This window comes from Corvus hawaiiensis, chromosome 9 (genome assembly GCF_020740725.1).
Source record: "Corvus hawaiiensis isolate bCorHaw1 chromosome 9, bCorHaw1.pri.cur, whole genome shotgun sequence".
Taxonomy (NCBI): domain Eukaryota; kingdom Metazoa; phylum Chordata; class Aves; order Passeriformes; family Corvidae; genus Corvus; species Corvus hawaiiensis.
Genome location: NC_063221.1, coordinates 19,085,587 through 19,104,927, shown reverse-complemented (window position 1 = coordinate 19,104,927; position 19,341 = coordinate 19,085,587). Strand labels below are relative to the sequence as shown.

General features: G+C 41.5%; 2 protein-coding genes across 3 annotated transcripts in view; both read left to right on the top strand.

The window, feature by feature from the left end:
• The first annotated feature begins 1,076 nt into the window (after positions 1–1,076).
• Positions 1,077–13,230, top strand: SAMD13 (sterile alpha motif domain containing 13). Its single transcript, XM_048312240.1, has 5 exons — positions 1,077–1,203; positions 1,709–2,249; positions 2,572–2,647; positions 6,766–6,877; positions 12,073–13,230. Exons 2-5 carry the CDS (start codon positions 2,201–2,203, stop codon positions 12,214–12,216), a joined length of 381 nt encoding a protein of 126 aa, XP_048168197.1. The 5' UTR covers positions 1,077–1,203; positions 1,709–2,200; the 3' UTR covers positions 12,217–13,230.
• DNASE2B (deoxyribonuclease 2 beta) overlaps positions 6,790–19,341 on the top strand; it is a 32,850-nt gene continuing 20,298 nt past the window's right edge. The window contains exons 1-2 of one of the 2 annotated variants that reach the window (XM_048312235.1): positions 6,792–6,877; positions 12,437–12,486. The gene's annotated coding sequence lies outside the window, so the exon portion shown is untranslated. Of the gene's footprint in view, positions 6,878–12,436; positions 12,487–19,341 lie in introns of both variants that reach the window. The other variant, XM_048312236.1, reaches the window with a different exon arrangement.

Here is a 19,341-nt window from a genome sequence, read left to right as displayed (position 1 = left end):
CCCACAAATTTGAAGTAACCCAGGCTGTTAAGGATAGTCAAAAGGTCACAGCATCTCAGTAGTGGTTGGGATGCTGCCCTGATTGCAAAGCCTGTGTATGGGGAAGGCAGGGTGTGTTGATATTCCTTGCTTGATTCCCCTTGCACTGACAGTGCATCCATGTAATGTTTCTATGCCATTAGAAATCAGGAATCAAGGAGATACTGAATAAATAAAAAAATAGTGTAAAAAGAAAAAAAATAAATGTTGCCAGAGAAACTTGAGAATTTTTGTATTAAACTCTGTGGGTGAGATGTTATTGCTAGTGGGACAGACTTAGTAATTTGTAAGCTCTTTGAGTTGAATCTTTCTGTACAGTAAATCCCGTGGGTATGGTCTCCTTCTGAAATAAAGTCTGGAGCTTAGACGAGTAAGATCTGTAGACTCAGTGCCTCCATCTCCTCTCTTTCCCCAGTGCCGGCGGTGGCACGGTCGGGGTGACTCGCTTTTGCTGTCTTTGGTCACTCCTCCTCCCCATCACCCCGAGCCTGCAGTTGCACGAGTTCCACAGAAAGCCAAGTGTCTGCTACTCACATGTGTGTTAACGAACTCATTCTACGAATGAATTTTTTTAACTTTATCAGTTTTCCGAGATCTGGCGACTCCTATTTCCTACCTTGTGTAAAATTTCTTCGGCTCGGTACTGCATCCTTCAACAACTAGCTGGGGATTTGTTTCCTTTCCGTTACCTCTTACACCCCGCTTGGTAGGAGGAGTAGAAATGTCCACAAGGAGGCCCCAGGAACCTCAAGCCATGAACCGAGCCCCGAGTGCTGCTCTCTGGCCGTGTGCCGCCCGCAGCTCCGCGCCCGTCCATACCGGCCCCCCGGCGCTGCCCGCGGCCCCCCCGCAGGTAAGCGCTGCCGCTGGGAAGCCGCTCGGCGGAGGCGTCGCTCCGTGCCCCGCCCCGCTGCCTCCCCGGGTGCCCTCCCGCGCCGGGCGGGGCCGGGGTGCGGCGCGGGGGTCCCGCGGCGCGGCGCCTTTAACGCGGCGGCCATGACGCGGGCGGTCCGTGTGTGGCGGGCGCGTCACGGGGCCGGGCGGGGCCGCTCCCGGTGTCACTCGGAGCCTCCGCGGAGCGCCCGCTGCCGCCGGGGGGCGGGGGCCGCGGGCTCCGCCGCTCCGCAGCAGCCGGTAGCCATGCGCTGGTTTAGTTGCTCGTAGGTAGGTTTTTCTGCCTTGCTTCCCCCGCCCCCAGTCAGAACTGACAATGTGGTGCAGCGCGAGCGGGCTCGGGGGTGCCCGTGAGATGCCGAGCGTGTGTCACAGCCCCGGCGCGGCCGCGGGAAGCGGAGCCCTGGGAGCCCCGCCGCCCGGGCCCGTGGGCTCCGCGGGACGTGCCCGCCCCGAGCCCGGGGGCTCCGGGCCGTGCGCGGTCGCGGCGCGGCGCGTTCCGCAGGTAGGCTGGTGCGGGTGTCGTCTGCAGTCACCTCAGGTGAACCGAGAAGTGATTTCAGGGAATGCGTAGAGTTGTTTGGTCAGCGGTGCAGGAAGAAGCATCTTTTCGATTAGTTCGTTACTGTTTTCTTGGTGCTTTACATGCTGCTACGTGTATAATAAAGGGTCGTCTTTTTTTTTTTTTTTTTCCCCACAGCAGTATTAATTACTGTTCTCTATTTTTGTAAAGTTTTAGCTGATGAGCATGATTTCCCTATTCTGTACTTCCCAGAGCTTTGAGACATTTCACTGGCATCCATTAATGCTACAGCAAGAATATCCTGAGTCCTTGGTCCGTTCTCTGGTGCTCTCTGAAATAGAAATGGCTTACTTGAGAACAGAAAGGAAAGCTTGGGTCATTTTTGCGTGTTCTGTGGAGTGATGGAAAAAGCTATGTGGTGAAAGTACTCCAGCGTGCCGCAAGGAAGGAAATAACTGGATTTTCTCCTGTGTCCTTTGTGTGCTCCTTTCCTTTTTGGAGTTCAGTGTAGCATACTTATAGAAGAAACTGCTCTAGTGCCGAAGAGAGGTCTTATGGATAACATACTGATTTAGGCCTCAGGAGTTTGGTGCTCCATTAGTAACTCTGCTTACTAGCTTTAGGGATGCAATGGGCATAAGTGACATGCTCATCTGTATCCAAGTCCACATTCATAAAACAAGGCTATGGATTTCCAAACTTTTCTAAAGATCTTCCATCTGTTTGGATCATCTGTATCACAGGATGACTGAAGGCCTATTAAGCTCTCTTGATACACAGCTATATATTGCAGGTAAATCTCCAGCTGTATGAATACATACAGTTTGATCAAAATTTTAACTCTTGTGAAAAAGATTAAATGTAATATTACCTTCCTTGATTTTCAAGCAAGAAATATTTCTTGTGTTTGAAGCCCAGGTCAACTTTTTTTTTTCTAGTTCCTTAGCTACTACCACCTTTGCCAGGCTTCTGAGAAAATCAGTCTTTGACAGCACTGTTGATCTCAAGTGGAAACATGCTTGTGTCTCTGTAGAATGCTTGTCTCTGTTACATTATCCTGCTCTTGTCATACTACTAGTAATTAAAAACAACTTTTTTTCCTCCCTATTGATCAGTTGCTGAAGTAAAACTTCTCCCCATGCTAACTGTTGACATGGAAAACAAGGAAAATGGCTCTCTGGATGTCAAAAAGTAAGTGTTCCTTTTACATGAACAGCACATGGATTTTGAATGTAGTTTCCTTTCAACTAATGTGGTTGGCAATAGTGACCATCTCCATCTTTGCTCATTTCAAACCCTCCCTGTTCTTAATTACTTTTATTGTATTTCAGCTTTGAAATAGAAGAGTCCAGGGCACTGAGTTGATTAAAAGTGATATGTGGTCGGACTGTATAGCAATGAAGAGATGTAGAAGCTAGTAACTTAAGTTAGGGGTACGTTTTCTTTTCCTCTCAGCCAGAGACTAAAGCAAGTGGTAGCACTGTAGCCAATACCCTGCCTCTGCTTACCTGTCTGTTAGTGGCTTTTGCAGAACCAGTGCCTAATGAGAGAAGTGTCCTTCGCGGAAGTTCTCTCTCTGTGCCCTTCTCTGCTGACAGCCCACGTGTCTAGGGCTGAGAAGTAGTAGCAGCGTATCACTTAGGTGTCAGTTCCCTTCTGAAACAGATACTTTAAGCTGTTTATTGAAGAAGCCTGAAGTTGTTGGGGTTTTATTTCAGATCTAGGGTGGGAATAAAGGGTGGTGTGTACTGCTCTACTGCTTTCTTTTGTGTTGTAGACCGCAGGCTAAAGCATAGGAACTTTTTTGTAGGCTTTTTTTACTTAAGGTCAGAAATTCTTTAATTAGGACTAACAATTCTGAATGACGTTATGATCTGAGAAATGAACTTCTGTGTGGAAAAATCTGGCCTTGCTGCTTTAGGGTTACAGAAGCCACAGTGAGAGAGATATACACATATGTGTATATATTGAAGGAAAAAAAAGACCACAAGAAAAGGTACTAGAGTGAGCTCTTAGTCTGTTCTGTCAAACTGCAACACTTCTGTGCAGCTGCACGTCATTATTCTCCTTCATATCTCTTTTACATAAGCTGTCCAAAAAAACGTGACAACGTATAGGCTACCAGGCACTAGAGTAATGTAAATAATAATGGTCACTTCAGGCTACTGATAAAACACCTGATTATGACATAGCATCAAAGATCCGATGGCAGCCATTAAAATCAGCATCCTCCCCCTTCACTTGAGACGCTGGCAACACCACACCAACATAAAGAGCATTTTCCTATTCAGTGCCTATGAATAAATATCGTGTGTGTCCCTCCGAAACCACCTTCCCTTTGACAGTCTGGTTTCTACAATGAGCACTCTGAGGTGGGAAGGGAAAGGAGGCAGTCAAAGCAGGGACAGTTTACGTTTAATCATTTTCCCCAAGGCTTGGGTGATAAAGACTCAACTACTGATTGCTAAGGTGGCTTTTTAGAGTGGATGGAAATTGTAATTAAACTGTGGGGCTGTGGTTTCTAGATGAATGTATATAGTATGTATGTGGGCATATCTACAAAGGAAGTATTCGACACTTTCTTGAAGTGCTTATAAATAGCTTGGATAAAATCTGTTTGTTATCAGCTGTATCCTTTCAGACCTTTCTGCTTCTGCCACATGATGGCAATAAAGGCACAGGGACAGTGGTGAAAAACAGACAAGCCTAATTTTTATTCATTGTCAGTGCATCTAGTATTTTGTTTCAAAGCCTAAAATGCCAGTCCTCTTTAAATTTTAAAGCATCCAGGATGTCTGGCATAAGCCAGTGCATGGCTAAGCCATGGATGTTCTATATTCCCTTTACTTGAGTAAAGAATAGAGCCATGTCAACAGCAGGGTGAGGAGGAAAGTAATGAAGTCTGTGTGGGTAGATGGGTTAAAAATCCAGCCAGCCTCCAGCAGTCTGCCACATGCCTTCCAGTCTTTTGCAGCTGTAGCTGTGCAGATTGGCTCCACTTGAGGTCCAGCGTGATGCTATTCCTTGAGGCAGGAACTTGCAATTGTTTCCTATGATTAATTAATAATTGAGGTAGAGCCCCTGAAGTCATTGCAGTTGAGCCCTGGATGGGGTGGACCAAGCTGTAGTTCCCTAGTGAGAAAAGAAGAGCTACAAGAAAAACCAAAGCACCTGGGCTGAAATATAAAATTGTGGAAAAGAGGGTTTGGGGCCATATTTAAATTGAAATTAAAGTGTTTGGAGAAGTAAGCAAATTACAGTTAGGTGGTATTTTTACAGACTGAACCTTTTATTTCCTGTTTAGGAAGGATCAAATTCAGTATCTTTTTTTTTAACTGAGTTGTTGGCATTTTGCTTATTTTTAAGTAGAAAATGAGTAATTGAAAGTGACAGTCTATGTCTTAGGGAAAATGCAAAGATTTAAATATAATTCCTCTAATGCTGCTGTAGTAAATATGTGCAGATTTTGTGTGGCAGTTTTCACATTTTACTTCTTAAGCCTCAGAATGTGCACAATGCCAAAAAATCTTAGTCAAAAGGCATTCTTTGATTTAAAAAAAAATAAAAAGGAAAAAATTGCAGCTCTAATAAGGCCAGATAGTCTCATTTTCAATTTTGCTGAGTGTTGCTTTCTGTGTAATCACAATCAGTGAAGCAATTCATGAAGTAAGTCATTATGTGATGAGCAAGAGTAAGAAACTCCATTTCTCATGGCTCGGAGATCTGTGATGAATGAAAAAAACTGCCTTAGAAGGCCCAGTGTAACACAGGTTGTGGATGATCCCTGTGGCCAGATTTTGTTGCCATATCGACAGACACATTTCAAGACTTTGGGGAGATGCAAAAAAATCATTGTTTCCACGAGTCCTCCTTCCCAGCCAGGACTTTGTTTCAAAGCCTAAAATGCCAGTCCTCTTAAGATTTTAAAGCATCTTATTCTTGTAGACATTCTTATTTCTTGTAGAAATATTTTATTTATTTATTTATTAAATATTTTATATATTATCTTATTTCTTGTAGAAATAAGAATGTTGTAGAAACAGTGATTGGAGGCACTCTATGTATAGATTCCCTCTGACTGCTTTAAAAAATGGTTGGCCCTTGATTCGGCCAGTTATTTTGCTGAAAGACATACAAATCCAGGCAAGGCAGAGATGGTGACAGTTGGAAAAGAAAATATTGAAGGACAGAACAAAAATTATACTCAGGAGAGTATAATCTGTGTTTATTTTCTAGCTGGTGCTGTTGAAATCAAAGTCCTGACTCTAAGCTTCAGACCAGAAAATGGACAGGATTCTGACACCTGCCCTGATCTGTACATTTTCAATATTGCTTCATTAGCATTACGGTTAAGCATGCATAACAATGGAAAATATTTGTCATGAACTTCAGGACTTCTGGTTGGAGAAACACGTTAAAGAAGCTCTTTGATGTCTTGCTCTTCATCCTCATAAATTGCGGCAGAAAAGGCAGTCAAGCTCGCTGTGTCTATTTTTACCAAAAATTTTCAGATACACAAAGGTTATCTTTGTGATAAGGTGATTACAGTTTGAGGAAAACAAATGCAGGATAAGGATAGTAATATGAATGTTTTGTTGTTTTTGCTACTGTGGAAAGCAATTGCCTGAGGTTAATCACAGAAGGAATTAATTCTGATTGTGTTTAACAGATGTTTTCTCAGATGCACAGCTATTTTAAAAGTCCATGGATTTGTCCAAAGATGAGTCCAACAACAGTTTTGGGAAATTTTCTATATTGAGAATTAGTGCAATCATTTGGTGCCTCTTTGTTTTGTTTTGGCTGGGGAGTTTTGTTTGTTTGTAATTTATTTGTTGTTGTTTTGCAAGGTAAAGATGTCTACCAGTAATTTCTATGCATGTTACAAGAACAGTCTCATCTGTGTAAAGAATAATCCACATACAATTCTTTAAGTACTTGGTAGCTGAAAGCAAGGTGCAGGCATGAAAGGCAGGAATTTGGTACTCCAGCTATGGCAGTTTTCGTTCTCCAACAGCAAAGACAGCACACTTGTAGGAAGATCCTAACTGATTGCCTTTGGCTGATGTGACGATTCATGTACTTCCTTCTTTTCTGAAAGGATAGGTATCTCAGTTTTCCCCAGCATCAGGTCTTTGGAATGTAGAAGGACAGGAGTGACTGTTCTGTATTGGGGTGGGGGGGGAGATGTATCAAAGAACACTTTTCCTGGAGAAACAAGGAAGGAGGGGATGTACATGAGGCGTGTACAAAGAAGCAGCAGATGTTCTGCACACCTTTAGTGATTACTTGTCTGGATTTGCACTTTGCAGTTCAGTAGAGAATGGGAGACCTCTGGATCCTGCTGACTGGGCTGTCACCGATGTTGTGAATTATTTCAGAACAGCTGGATTTGAAGAACAAGCCAATGCTTTTCAGGAACAGGTAAATCTGCTCGCAAACACCTTTTGACTGCCGCCAGTTTCTCACATTACACATTTTTGCCATAGGCCTGGTTATATACTGTAAAATGGGAGAGAAAATCCCACAATAATGGGGGGATTTGAGTCTGTTATTGGGTGACAATGCATGGGACTGTAATCTCTGAGTAATAATATTGTTAAACAAGCTGTGGATAATAAGTTGGAGTTTGTTTAAAATAGGATTCAGAAAGGTGAAAAATCTAAACAAATTTTCTGGCTTGAACTCAGTCTCCCTATACAACCCACTCAGTTTCACTGTCTTGTTATTTAAAATGTGAATGGTATTTAAAATGTGAATTCCCTTCTTTCTTAGTGTGTTGTGCAGATTCACTCATGAGTATTTATAAAACCTAGGACTTCTAAGCAACAATTTGAGTTTGAAGGCATGGGGTGAAAAAGGGGCTGCTGTGTTGCATTGAACTCGGTAGTACAAGTGAATATGGAAAGGACAAGTTGGCAGTAAGTTGGCAGAGGGGCAGCATATTTGTAGGACTCAGTCTGAGAAAGAGGTTGGGTCTTTGTTTCTGGGCCTTGTAACTGCTGATACTAATGGAAGGCTTCTTTTGGTGGATTAGATCAGCAAAGAGCTGAACAGTCAGATGGCCCATTGTAACTCCCTTGCCAGCAGCTGGTAAAGGTGTGTTAGTGGGGCAGAATAGGGAAGTGAGCTTACTTGGCCTACACCAAGTTCCATAGAGAAGTAACTTACATCAGGTTGGCAGTTCAGCTCCTCCCCAGATAAGTCAGTAGCTTTGTGTGCAGCTACCAGGAAATTAGTCACCCACACTTGTAATTAGTTATCAAAACAGATGGCTTGATCTTCCAAGGTGCTGAGCTGGTGCAAGTTATTGGCAGCTTTGCAGGGACACTGTACATTGCATATGAAATAACATCATGGTTGATCAGGTTAATGTTGCTGACCTTCAACACCATGTCTGTGAAATCCCATCTGATTGTAACTGATGCATATAACAAAGTATTTAAATGTAGCTCTTTGTTCTTCAGGGTGAAAAGCCTGGTGTTGGGTGATTCTCTGGCAGGTTGCAGAGAGAGGTTCTTTCTGCAGCTGCTACTCATTTTTCAGAATCTGAAGATGGGTGAATGTGCCAAAAAAGAAAACGTTTAAGTGTGTCCATTCATTAATACCAGCATCCATGTCTCTTCAATAGCCCTGGAAATGTGGCTTAAAAAAAGCACATGGGCAAAGTAATTGTGGCCTCTGGGAGTCTTTTCCTTATACTGACAGATACCTCTGACTTCCGTCAAATATCTTAACCTCTCTGCCTCACAGCTGGCTTGTCAATAATACTGCAGTAATTACTACTGATTTTGCAGCAGGGAGGTGAGGCTAACTTACAAGTTTCGGCAAATCAGTTTGCAACAGCCTTATGGAAAACAGCGTAGGAGTGTAAAGGCTTTATTAGTGTTCTGCAGCGAGGGCAAGTAGTTTCAGTAGGGTAACTGAGGACTCTGCTAGGATAGCTATGTGCCGATATGTGGCTGTGATTCCGCTGCCAACTTCACCTTATGCTGAAGCCTTGGAGAGAGAGGCTGACAGCTGCCACCAGGATGTGGCCAGGAGCTGAAGGATGGACAATCACAGCAGAAGTCATTGCCACTTCCTTCCCCCTCCTTTCCATTAGCAGCATGAAGAGCAGCAAGTGCCTGGCTCTACATGCCAGGTTTGCTGGTCTATTCCCTGTCTGCACCAGGAACTGCCCCATAAACAACCCTGTCCCTAACTTCTTCTCAGTGGTGCTGTTCAGTTTCTTCTGTCCTATTTTCTACCACTAACTTTAACTGTGTTCTTACAGTATTTTTTATCAGGATCTTCTAGGTATGGCAGTGCAGACAGGTTCATTTTGAACTCTTAGCCATCCTCTGTCTATAGAGCACCAGGCATGCAGCTGCAATTCTGGCCATCTCTATTTTCCTCTGTTGTTTGCAGTTACCTGGGCCCCAGAAACCTAGTTTCATTTGATCTACTGCCCTGAATATGTACTGGAAGAGGAATGAGTTTGTAAGTGGTAAAGAAAAGTATTCAGTTTCACCTACAACACTGGGAAATTGTTTTCCACTGAACTGCTTCAGTAGGGGTAGCACAATGGTTTCCTTACAAAATATCCTTAGCCCAGAATGTAATCATGACATCTATTATTACACTGAGCTTTTACTCAACAGTAATTGAGTCCACACTTTCTTTTGATGAATCTGAATACCTCTGGACTCACCTAAAACAAGTGATTTTTTCTTACAATATTTTAAGGAAAATTAGAAGACATTTTAAGGGCTGCAGAATGTTTTATTAAAACTGTATTGTAAGTGCTGGTAAGAAGTGATGCTTATATGATGATTATATATTATTCCTTCTTGGAGTTCCACTGATGTCAGCAAATCAAAAGAGCTCACTGATGAAAACAGATTCAACTGAAGGATGTTTCCCAATAACAAAAAACCATAACATCAGCAAGCAAATCAGACAACCCAAGAAGCTGGGGACACAGGATACCTAAAGAGGGAGGAATACCAGTTGCAGGATGAGGGTGTAAACACCTTCAGAGAAATATAGCCTGCCAGTATGTGGCTGAGTTTTCTCTAGGAGCCCTGAAAGCATGGGGGACTGTGGCCCACTACAAGACTGAAGCTGTTTGCAAGGTCTCAAGATGTGCTTGTATTCTGACCTTTGTTATTGCCCATGTGGCTTCTTAACCATTAGTGTTGTGGTAGCCAGATATGCCCAAGTAACCCAATACTGGTTTGCTGGCCTCACTGCAATGTTTTACCAGAAGAGAAACTGGGGTTTGACTTCAGCTGGTGTCCACTGCTGCTTTCTGGCAGAGCCATCACGTGGAGGAGCACGTGAGCCTGCTGGCTGCCATGCTCTCATGTTGGCTTGCTGTACAACTTTGCAATTCTCAGTCACTTAGAGCAGAAACAGTGGTGGGAGGACTTGAAGCTTAAGCAGTCTCCTGGTTATTTGCTGAAGACAACGTGATACTGCTGTTGAGGTCATCCTGACAAAGTGGGGAGTTACTGTTAGTTTGAGTTGTGCAGAGAAGTCTCTCTGCAGTTAACATTAAAAAGGCATACTGAGAGCTGGCATTGAAATTGCATCTGAAAAAAAATCCAGAAAATAGAGAAATAGCAGAGAAGAAATCAGAGAAGTCACCAGAGCATAGAAAATCTTACCTGGTGCCAAAAAAGAGTTAACTGTGACAATTCTGCAGAAGCAGGTTAATGTGGAAAACATAAAGGAAGTGAAAGAGGTAAAACTTACAATTCACACAAAGATATAAAATTCTTGAACTCCGAATATGTAATCACTCATTCCTACACAGATGTGTTTAAAGAATCAGTTTGCTATTCAGTGAAAGTCTTAGTAGTTACCAGCATTTTTAGAAACCACAGGGAACCCTGTGGAAGAAGAAGGGAAAGGAATAGATGCTTTTTTCCTATTCTTGGAGTTTCTCCTATTCCAGGTACTGGCTTTACTCCATTTGGATCCTACCAAGCTGGAGGCTGTGCTTCCTCCATAGCATCGTTGAACAGCAGCAGAAAAGGCAACTTCAGATCGGTCATAGCAATGAGCAAAATACTCACTGGTGTCAAAATTCCCACAGAAAAGAATTGTGACGAATGGAAAAGAGAGGATAGAAACTGGTTTTAACCATTAACATTCTCAACAGTAATTGGAAAGAGGCACCTGCTATAATTGGGTAAAAAGTTATTGGAAACTTTTTTTTCTTTTAGAAATACTGTTACTTTGTGCTCCCCTGAGGGATTAGTAGTCATATACATCTTGGGGATATTTTAAAGAAATGCCACTTTCAGCTGATCTTTGACTATGTTGTGGTTTGTCCATGTATTTTGTATTTATAAACTTTATCAAATTGTAAGAGAGATCAGTCTGGACACATTCCTGCTGAACTCTAATAGAAATTTTCTTTTCATGTTGAGTTGTAATAAAGGATGGGATCTCTGATATTTCCAAGATAATATTTAATATTCCAAAGGAACATGCTGCAATGGGATAAATTGATGCGTAATGTTTATAATACTTATAAAAATACTACATTTTGGGACAACAATAAATGCCAGCATTTGAATTAGTTGTTGGCTATTGATAACAAATTCAACAGTTAATACTAAGAGGTTGTAATTAAAAGTATGAAAAAGAATGAAACAGCAGAGTAGAGTCCAGTGCAGGAGAATGCCAGATAAGGCTATATACATGTTTGGGCTATGATGCCCTTTGGTGATCTGGCTGTGTTGTGAGACACCAATCAATGCGTTGTTGTGTAGCTGCAGCTCATGCTTCTGGAGTAGTTCAGTGTGACTGAACTGTAAGAATGTGTAATGAAAAAGATGGTCTCATGTCTGCAAGGGAGAAGAGAGTTGAGAGATGTGGATTCTTTCTCTTCCATTTTGACAAGGTTTTGAGATGGAAAAAACCACAAAGCCTACAGGATTTCTAACCTAAACAGATCAGAAAGTCAAGGTCTGAGAGGAAATAAAATCCCACCATATCTGTGATTTACAAAATGTATTTTAAGCAGGAGAGTGTAGGGGTTTTTGAGACCTAACCTGGCAAGCTGCTGCTTTTCCCCTCTTCCCTTGTAAGTAGAGGAAGAGAAGCTCCCTCAGAGTGTCAAGCTCCAGTTAGGCCCTTCTAAAATTTCCGGTTGCAAGAGCCTCTTCCTTTTCTTCCCCCCCACAGGATGCATCTGAAAGAAGGCATCTGAAGTTATTAGCAGATACTCACTAGTCTAAACTTGCATATTGCTGTCAATAGTAATTCTTCTGAAATGCACTTCATAAGCTCCCTTCTTAGGAGTATCCTTCCCTTAATGGCTTATAATTAGGCATTCTTCACTTGTACCTATTAATTTGAAAGACGTTTACAAGGAGAGAATTTTGAAATTAGGCTCATTTGGATTTTGTGCTTGACTAAATATTATTTATGCCTTAGTCAGCACAGGTGAGCACTTGAAAAGTAGACAGCAGAGTTTAGCAGCTGTGAACATGGTTTCAGGAAAATCAAGGCTACTGTTTCTTTTCTCACTGATCCACCATAGTAGTCTTCCATTTGTTGCATGACTGTTCTCATCTGTTAGATTTGTATATTTGTCTTTATCAACTCTTTAATTCTTCTTATAGGAAATTGATGGGAAATCATTACTGTTGATGACAAGAAATGATGTACTGACTGGACTTTCATTAAAACTGGGGCCTGCGCTGAAAATCTATGAATATCACGTAAAACCTCTACAGACACAACATCTAAAGAACAACTCTTTATAGCTAATTGTCTCATTGGGGTCATGCTGTGCCTCAAAGGAAAAATAAGCAATTTGGTTTCATGTGATGGAACTTTGTAAAGAGAGAATATATCTATTAAGAGTTTAAACCAAGTACAATATATATCCTATTGGATAGAGTTGGCAATATACTATATACTGAGTCTGAACTGAGAGAGGTGGTGTGTATTTTTTACATAGTACATAATGATTTTCTCTTTTAGGAAGTGTCAATGAGCATGTTGAGATCACTGTATCCAAGAACAAAAGGGAGGTATGTCATTCTCATTTTTGAGCCAGACATGTTCTTGATTTTGTTAATTAAAATACCAAAAAAATAAAGAAAACCAACCCCAAAGTTTACATGCATCTTTAGAGAGAGAGGAACCAATTAAAGTAGGTTTTGATTTACACTGAAGACCTACGAAAATTATTGCTACTTATAATTTCAGGATGGGCCTGACACTTGCCAAGTCACCCTTTTTTGCAGAGGGTCCTATTTTGACCTTATTAAGGTTTACTCGTGGTATGCTGCAATGTTTAAAGCTGTACATAGAACTAACAAAACTCCTTCAGTATCAGAAGGTGTTGCTGACAGGTGAAACTGGGTTGTATATTTTTTGCTGTGCTTTAAATTTTCACTTTTCACCTGTTTTTAATAGTAGTCCTATGTAAAATATAATTGGTTTTTAAAGGTTTGTGTTGCTTTGCAGACAAAAAAAAAAAGCTTCATTTTATTCCTTTTTTAATTTATGATTGTTTTCTAACATTATGCAGAAATTTGTAAAAAGTAAAATTCTGCACATTTTTAATATTGTCTGTCTTTGGTGTTGTAATGATTGATTTTTTTTTTTTAATGCTTTACTTAACACTTTGAATACTTGTTTTAAGAACTGAAAGAAGCTGTCTTGTCACCATACATCTCTGTTAAAAGAGAGTCATGTTCAATCTGTTTGTACTGGTTCCCTATTTGATAGGTTGCTTGCTATATCCCAATAAAACATTGCTTATGTTTGGATTCAGTTTACAGATCTTTTACTTTCTCTGTTGTGGTATACTGGAGCTCCTTTTCTCCATTTTCCTATTAAAAAGGTACCAAAACCTACTTAATGTTCTATGTTCTTGTGGTTAATTTTAACATCAGCTACCATAATATTTAAAGATTTAGTTATTTTTGCTCTTTCTTCTCTGGTGTTACTGCTGAAAGAGAAGCCAGTTCCTGGCTGGTCAGAGTTCACCAGTAACATCTGTGTTTCCCTTACCCCTGTCTGGGGCTGTCAGTGGTGCAGAGCCACTGTGCTGGTCCTGGTACACAGGGTGGTTTGATTTACCCCAGAATGTCTGGGAGACAGCCCATGGATGGTGCTAAGCCCTGTCTGGGCTCACCATCGTCTCTGGCCCAGAGAGCTGAGTCATGACCCCTGAAATGGGGATGTGGAGTTACATCAGTGATGCTGAGCAAAGGAACCAAGAAGCAGGAAATAAGCACGGGAGTGTGGTGAAAGTGGAAACAGTGTGGGAGGAAATGGTGAGGGGGTGCAGTTGAGAAGGGAGAAGGGTGCTGCTTTCTGCTAGGTAGGGACAAGATTCAGGGAGAGGAAGGAGAAACTCCTGCAATCTCCTGCCTAGGCAGTGGCCCTGTCTTCACTTTGACTTGACCAAGTGTGAGGTGGCTGTTCATGCTACAGTGCTCAGAGAGTTGCTTGTGGTTACTGGTGTTAAAGGGAGAAAGGGGAGAGAAGGGACAAAGCCATGGTAATAGCTATGCCAGAGGTAAAGCTCATGGTATGTGCTATATTACATAAATATATACAGCAGCATGCTTTCTTGGATTCTTTCTAACTTTTACGTGGTGCAATGTATTTATTTGGAATTTGAGACAACAGGACAGAGATGTATTTGTTCATCATTTTTGTCTGTCCCTTGTATTATGCTTACTTCAGGTATTGGTCTATGAGCAGCAGGTTTGCAAGCCGTGGTCTGAATTCCGCTTAGGATTTTATTTATAGTTTGGTCATGTCCAGAGATACCCACTGGGAGTAGGGATCTTCTGGTAGATTAGATTCAAATAGAGATCATCAACCCTGCCTTAGGGAATTTTGAGCTGTAGTCCGTATCTGGCTAATTTTGGGCTGCAATTTAAAAATTATACATGAAACTCCTAAGTATTTTAATATAGAATTAGGTATGTTTAGGAAAAGGATCGTGAAAACAGTCTGAACATGCTAACCAGCACTGTATTTGTAGAATTATTTTGGTTGAGAATACGTAGTGCTATGTTACTGAAGGATTAATTGAATATTCTTTTTTTCTCCATTTGCATGTTGCATAAATGTGGGATTTACATTTTATGGTCCTATGGAAGTCAGAATTAGAAGTAAAACATACTTATTCCAAGAGGGAGTAAAAATCTCCACTGTGCAGACATGAGAGTACATTTGATGACTCCTGAACACAGTTCTTTCTTTTAATATGTTTAATGAGCAAATGAATTACATTCAGAAACATCCAGATTGTATTTCTGTTTTGCTCAGCACCACTGAGTCATACAAATAAAGGCCTTACAGAAGTCTTGTTGCAAGTGCAAAAGGGAATTTGGAAAATATTGGTCGAAACTGTGGCAATTTTTTTACTGTCTCTGATTTTTATTGTAGTTTCCTACTGTTCTCTGAGCTTTCTAATGCTGCTGTTCTCTTTGTGCAGTTGACCGTTCTGGTTTTGTCTCATACATTCTCCTTGCTGTTTCTGGGAGAACAAAAAAATCTTTCTAAGAGACTGGAGGGTTTAAAAGAGGAAGTCAAAGCCAGATTATTTTTAGCTACCATTCCTCTTGCAGAAAACACAGCTGCTGTGGAGATGAGGAAGCAACTGATAGGCATTACTGGATCCAGTGTCAGTACCGCAGCTCTGAATTGCAGAGCTGTGCAGGAATCCAATTTAAATCATGCCCGTATATGTGCCTGCAGCTGGGAGAGTCCCTCTTCCTTAAAAGCCCTGCCTGTGCTCTGGTTAAGCTGCCAGCATCTGACTGCTCAGCTGATACGGGGAGTGAGTGTGATGACGGTCTTGGCTTTCACACCAAACCACAATTTAGAGAGTGCCCTTCTTCTCCTCGAGGCAGCTTTAAGGAGTAAAGGAGCACTGAGCTCCCCTGCCCTGCTGTTGGTCAGCACAAAAACAATCATGCTACAGCCAAAGTCTTCCTCTTCCCTGTCCTTCCTCTCTCCTAATACGCACTACTGATATCTATTAGAATCTTTCATACACTTTTAAAATTATTTGAAAGTATCACAGTATGTCTATTCTGGTATGATGAGTGTGAAATATGTATTGGAATTGTTCATCAGCTGGTCACTCTCCTCTCAAGCTGTTGATGCACAACATGGCATGTCCTCTTTGCATCCAAACAGAGCCAAGTACCACACTTAAAGCACGTGTAATGCAACTGTCAGCAAAGTATGAGATCTCTGGCTGTACCTGTCCACCAAGATCACTTTCTCAGCCCAGAAAAAATTGTTCTGACTACTTGCTGCCATCTCCCATCCCTGCATGTTATTGTTCCCAGTTTGTTCTAATGTGCTGCAATTGATCAGTTTGTGGAAGATTCTTTGCCCATATAATTATAAGACAAGATTCGTCAGCTGTAATAAAGGGAGTAACCCCCATGCATCACTCCTGGTTAGAAATGGCCCTGGGAAAATGTCTCATTAGGCTGTCACTGTCAGGGTTTAATTGCCAAATTAACTCTTCCTCTTTTCCCTGCTTTTTCCAACATGTTCAAATTCTACCAAATCCTTTCACTCTTTCTCTTTTTAAAAATTCAGCATTGAATTGATCTTCTGTCTTCAGCACTCCTCTTTCTACTGCCACACTTAAGTAACAGTGACAGTTATTTTAAAATCAGAGGGTCTTATTTTCTGTGAGTCTAGGAGAAGCTGCAAATTTATTTCTCTTTTTTTAATGGCAATATTGTATACAAGTTGAAGACTGAGTCTGAGTAGGACCAAAAAAATGCTACCTTACTTTGTCTTCATTCTGGTTCTTTACTTCCAAGTCAGAACAGCATTTCATTCTCTTCTAGGAATGGCTTTTGGCCCAAAAGTCATGTGGGAAATGAAATGATTACAGGTGGATGGTGTAACAATCACTGGCTCATAAGGAGCAGAGTGAGTAGAGCACTGCAGAGGAGGGTCTGCTTTACTCTCTCCTTCACCACAGGCAATGGATTGGCTTCTTCATCATCTAATGAGAGGACTTGGTGTTTGGAGATGTCATTCAAGAGATCTCATCCATGTCCCATTCCATCACATGGAAGGTCTCGATGCACCTTCACCTCTGTGTTGCTAAGTTTGGACAGCAGTTTCCCCAGGGGGAGCACTGAGGACAGTGGCTGTCATTAGCACACTGGCAGGGGCAGTCTTCACTGGAAGAATGGGCAGACATTTAATAAGTAGCTTTCATTCCTGTTGGGAAACTCTGTCTTCTTTTTTATTTGATAATGCAACAAGGTCATTAAATTATTTTTTGTTTAGCCCCTATAATTAGGGAATTGCTTTAGTGATGTTCATTTGGATCTTCAATGTGCATTCCGTTCCCAGAATAACATTGGTTGGTAGCTGCCATAAATTTGGGGAATTCAGCTATAACCTCAGGCACATGGAGAGCCCAAGGGGATCACCTTGAAAACTGTAAGTGGTTCTTGGTCTCCATGTGACAGTTTCATTGCTGCTGAAGGCTGCTGGTGAGTACTGGAGACCACTGTTGTATTTATATGCTACACTCATGAGCATCCTTGCTAAAGGAGCAGTCAGCAGTTACAACTGCTGTATCATCAGCTGATCTGCTGATAAGGCAGCAGCAAATGTCTTGGCATTGGCAGACTTGCATTCATCTCAGGATGTTCTCTTCCCTTTTTTGGATGATTGCTATAATCCAGCTGCCCCTCTATAAACACTCTTTGGTACTTACTATATTGAGGATGCCTCTGATTTTGGCAGATGCCTCTGAATTGTATCAGAAAAGGGAGGGAAGGCTCATCATTTGCACTGATCTCTTGGATTCAAGAGTAACATTGCTTTGTCTTGTCTGAGTGGAAGGAGGAAGGAAGTAAAAAGTAAGGAACTGGTGGCTGAGTTTGTTCTCAAGCTGGTGGCCAAACTGTGGGGAGAGAAGCATTGAAATGGGTGTGTGCCTGGGTGTAGCAACCCTGTTTCACAAGGTCACTCTTCAAATTCCCTTCTCCCTTCTGCATAAATAATATATGCCAGTTTGCCCGAGCTTTCCTACCTGGAAATATGTATGTCTAGAGCATTTGAAAATGTTGCAGGAGTGTGAGGCCATTAAAACTCGAACTCTTGTCTTTTTCAGTCAGATGTAATGTAGGAATTCATTCCTAATGCCACACTTGAGAAGTGGCAGAAGCGCTCCACTGTACTCAGGCACTCTGGCTGCTGTTGTATTTCCTTCTGTATCAAAGGTATCTCTACCCCCTTAGTTATCTAATTTTGAGTCCCTCCAGTATTGTTTGGGTTGGATTTTGTTTCAGCAACAACTAACCCCAGATGTTTTTTCTGATTTGATTGCCATAGATTAGTCATACATCAGCTGATCTAATAAGTGTCATTTATACACATATGTGCATGCCTGCACTCAGGTACATGTGTGTATCTTTCTCAGTCTGCTATGAATGGTGAGGCTCTCAGAAAACAATTTATATTATAGCTGTGTTGTGAGTTGACATTTTTGATCCAGTAACTGGAAACATTTAATACGTTTCCATTCCAGATATATCTGTGCACTTTCTAGGAGGAGTATGGTTGGCTGTTGTGTGTATAAAAATAGTGGAATTCTAAATTCAGAAGTATTTATTTTGAGGTTTTTAGTCAGAAACAGTTTTTTGGTCACTTTAAGTATCTCAGTTCAACTTAGAGTCAGGATTATGTACTCTTGATAAAAGCAAGGTTAAATTAAAAAAGAAAAAAGACAACTTTAAGGAAGAAAAGAAAAAGTAGCTGTAATAGTTAATAAAAATGGGCAGGTTTAAATGTATATTGGAAAGCAGGTAGCAATATTTATAGAATAATACAGTCAGGGAAGACAGATCCCTTGCACTGACCCTGACAGTGACATTTGCTCTCTGTTTTAGGTACTGGCTGATGAGTTTAGCTGGTGCATTTTATCTGTGTGACATTGGTTGTGTGTGGAGCATGATGAGCAGCTGAGGAGGGCTGTGTTGGACTGTCCTGGGCAGTTATCAGAATTGAACAGAAACAGGATGAGAAAGAATTAAAGACTAAAAAGCTAATATGTTTGTGCACTTGAAATAACCTGTTTTTTGGTAGGAGGCTTCAGCCCCTATGAACTCCTGGGATGTAGCCCAGGAACAGCAAGGTTCATGTTATCAGCAAGAAGTTGTATTTTAAACAGCAATTTTACAATCTGCTAGCTGCTGCTCATTTTCATCAAGTGTGATTTTGTCAGCAAAGCATCGCAGCTGCTTCTGAGTAAGACAAAGTAAGCAACTTGAATAGCTCCTTAGGACAGGAGCTGAAAAAAACATCTGTCTCAATGAAATTAATGCAATTCCATTGTGGTGACTGAATTTAATGAAGCCAATGGGAATTTGGTCAGATTTCAGGCCCAAGTAAGTGTGGGTAACTCACATTTTCAAGAATGATTTATGCCACTCTTGTCTTAATCTAGTTGCCATATGGGAAATTTGGGCTGCTTCCGATTGCCTAAGTGCTTTCTTTAGAAGCAATCTGCCCACGTAAGTGACTCAGGTTTGCAGTGCTGGATGGAGCTGCACTGAGATGCTCTAAAGACTTAGCGAATGTCTGCATGTCTCTGGAGGTTTATACAAACCACACTGTTCGAGTGTACATGTGTGCTTGTTGCCACAGGAAAGGCTCAGTAAACAACTGCTTGCTGCTTTGTGTCCTCATTCTGCCATGGAGGTTACTCCAGCACTACCTTGCAGGGCCACCAATGAAGCACAAAGAGTAATGAAAGAAACCTTGTGCCTAATGCAATAAATTTCTTATAAAGTAGAAAGGAAGCTGGTTGTGCAGATCTGCCTTGTTTCGAAAAGAGGTAAATGCTGTCATGTTCAGTAAGATTCTTTTTCCTC

What these genes read in the sequence shown, in the direction of transcription:
- SAMD13 (XM_048312240.1), top strand. Translation starts at nt 2,201, where the DNA reads ATGACTGAAGGCCTATTAAGCTCTCTTGATACACAGCTATATATTGCA. An exon ending in TACACAGCTATATATTGCAG is followed by an intron (nt 2,250 to 2,571) that starts GTAAATCTCCAG and finishes CCTATTGATCAG; the next exon opens with TTGCTGAAGTAAAACTTCTC. An exon ending in GGCTCTCTGGATGTCAAAAA is followed by an intron (nt 2,648 to 6,765) that starts GTAAGTGTTCCT and finishes TGCACTTTGCAG; the next exon opens with TTCAGTAGAGAATGGGAGAC.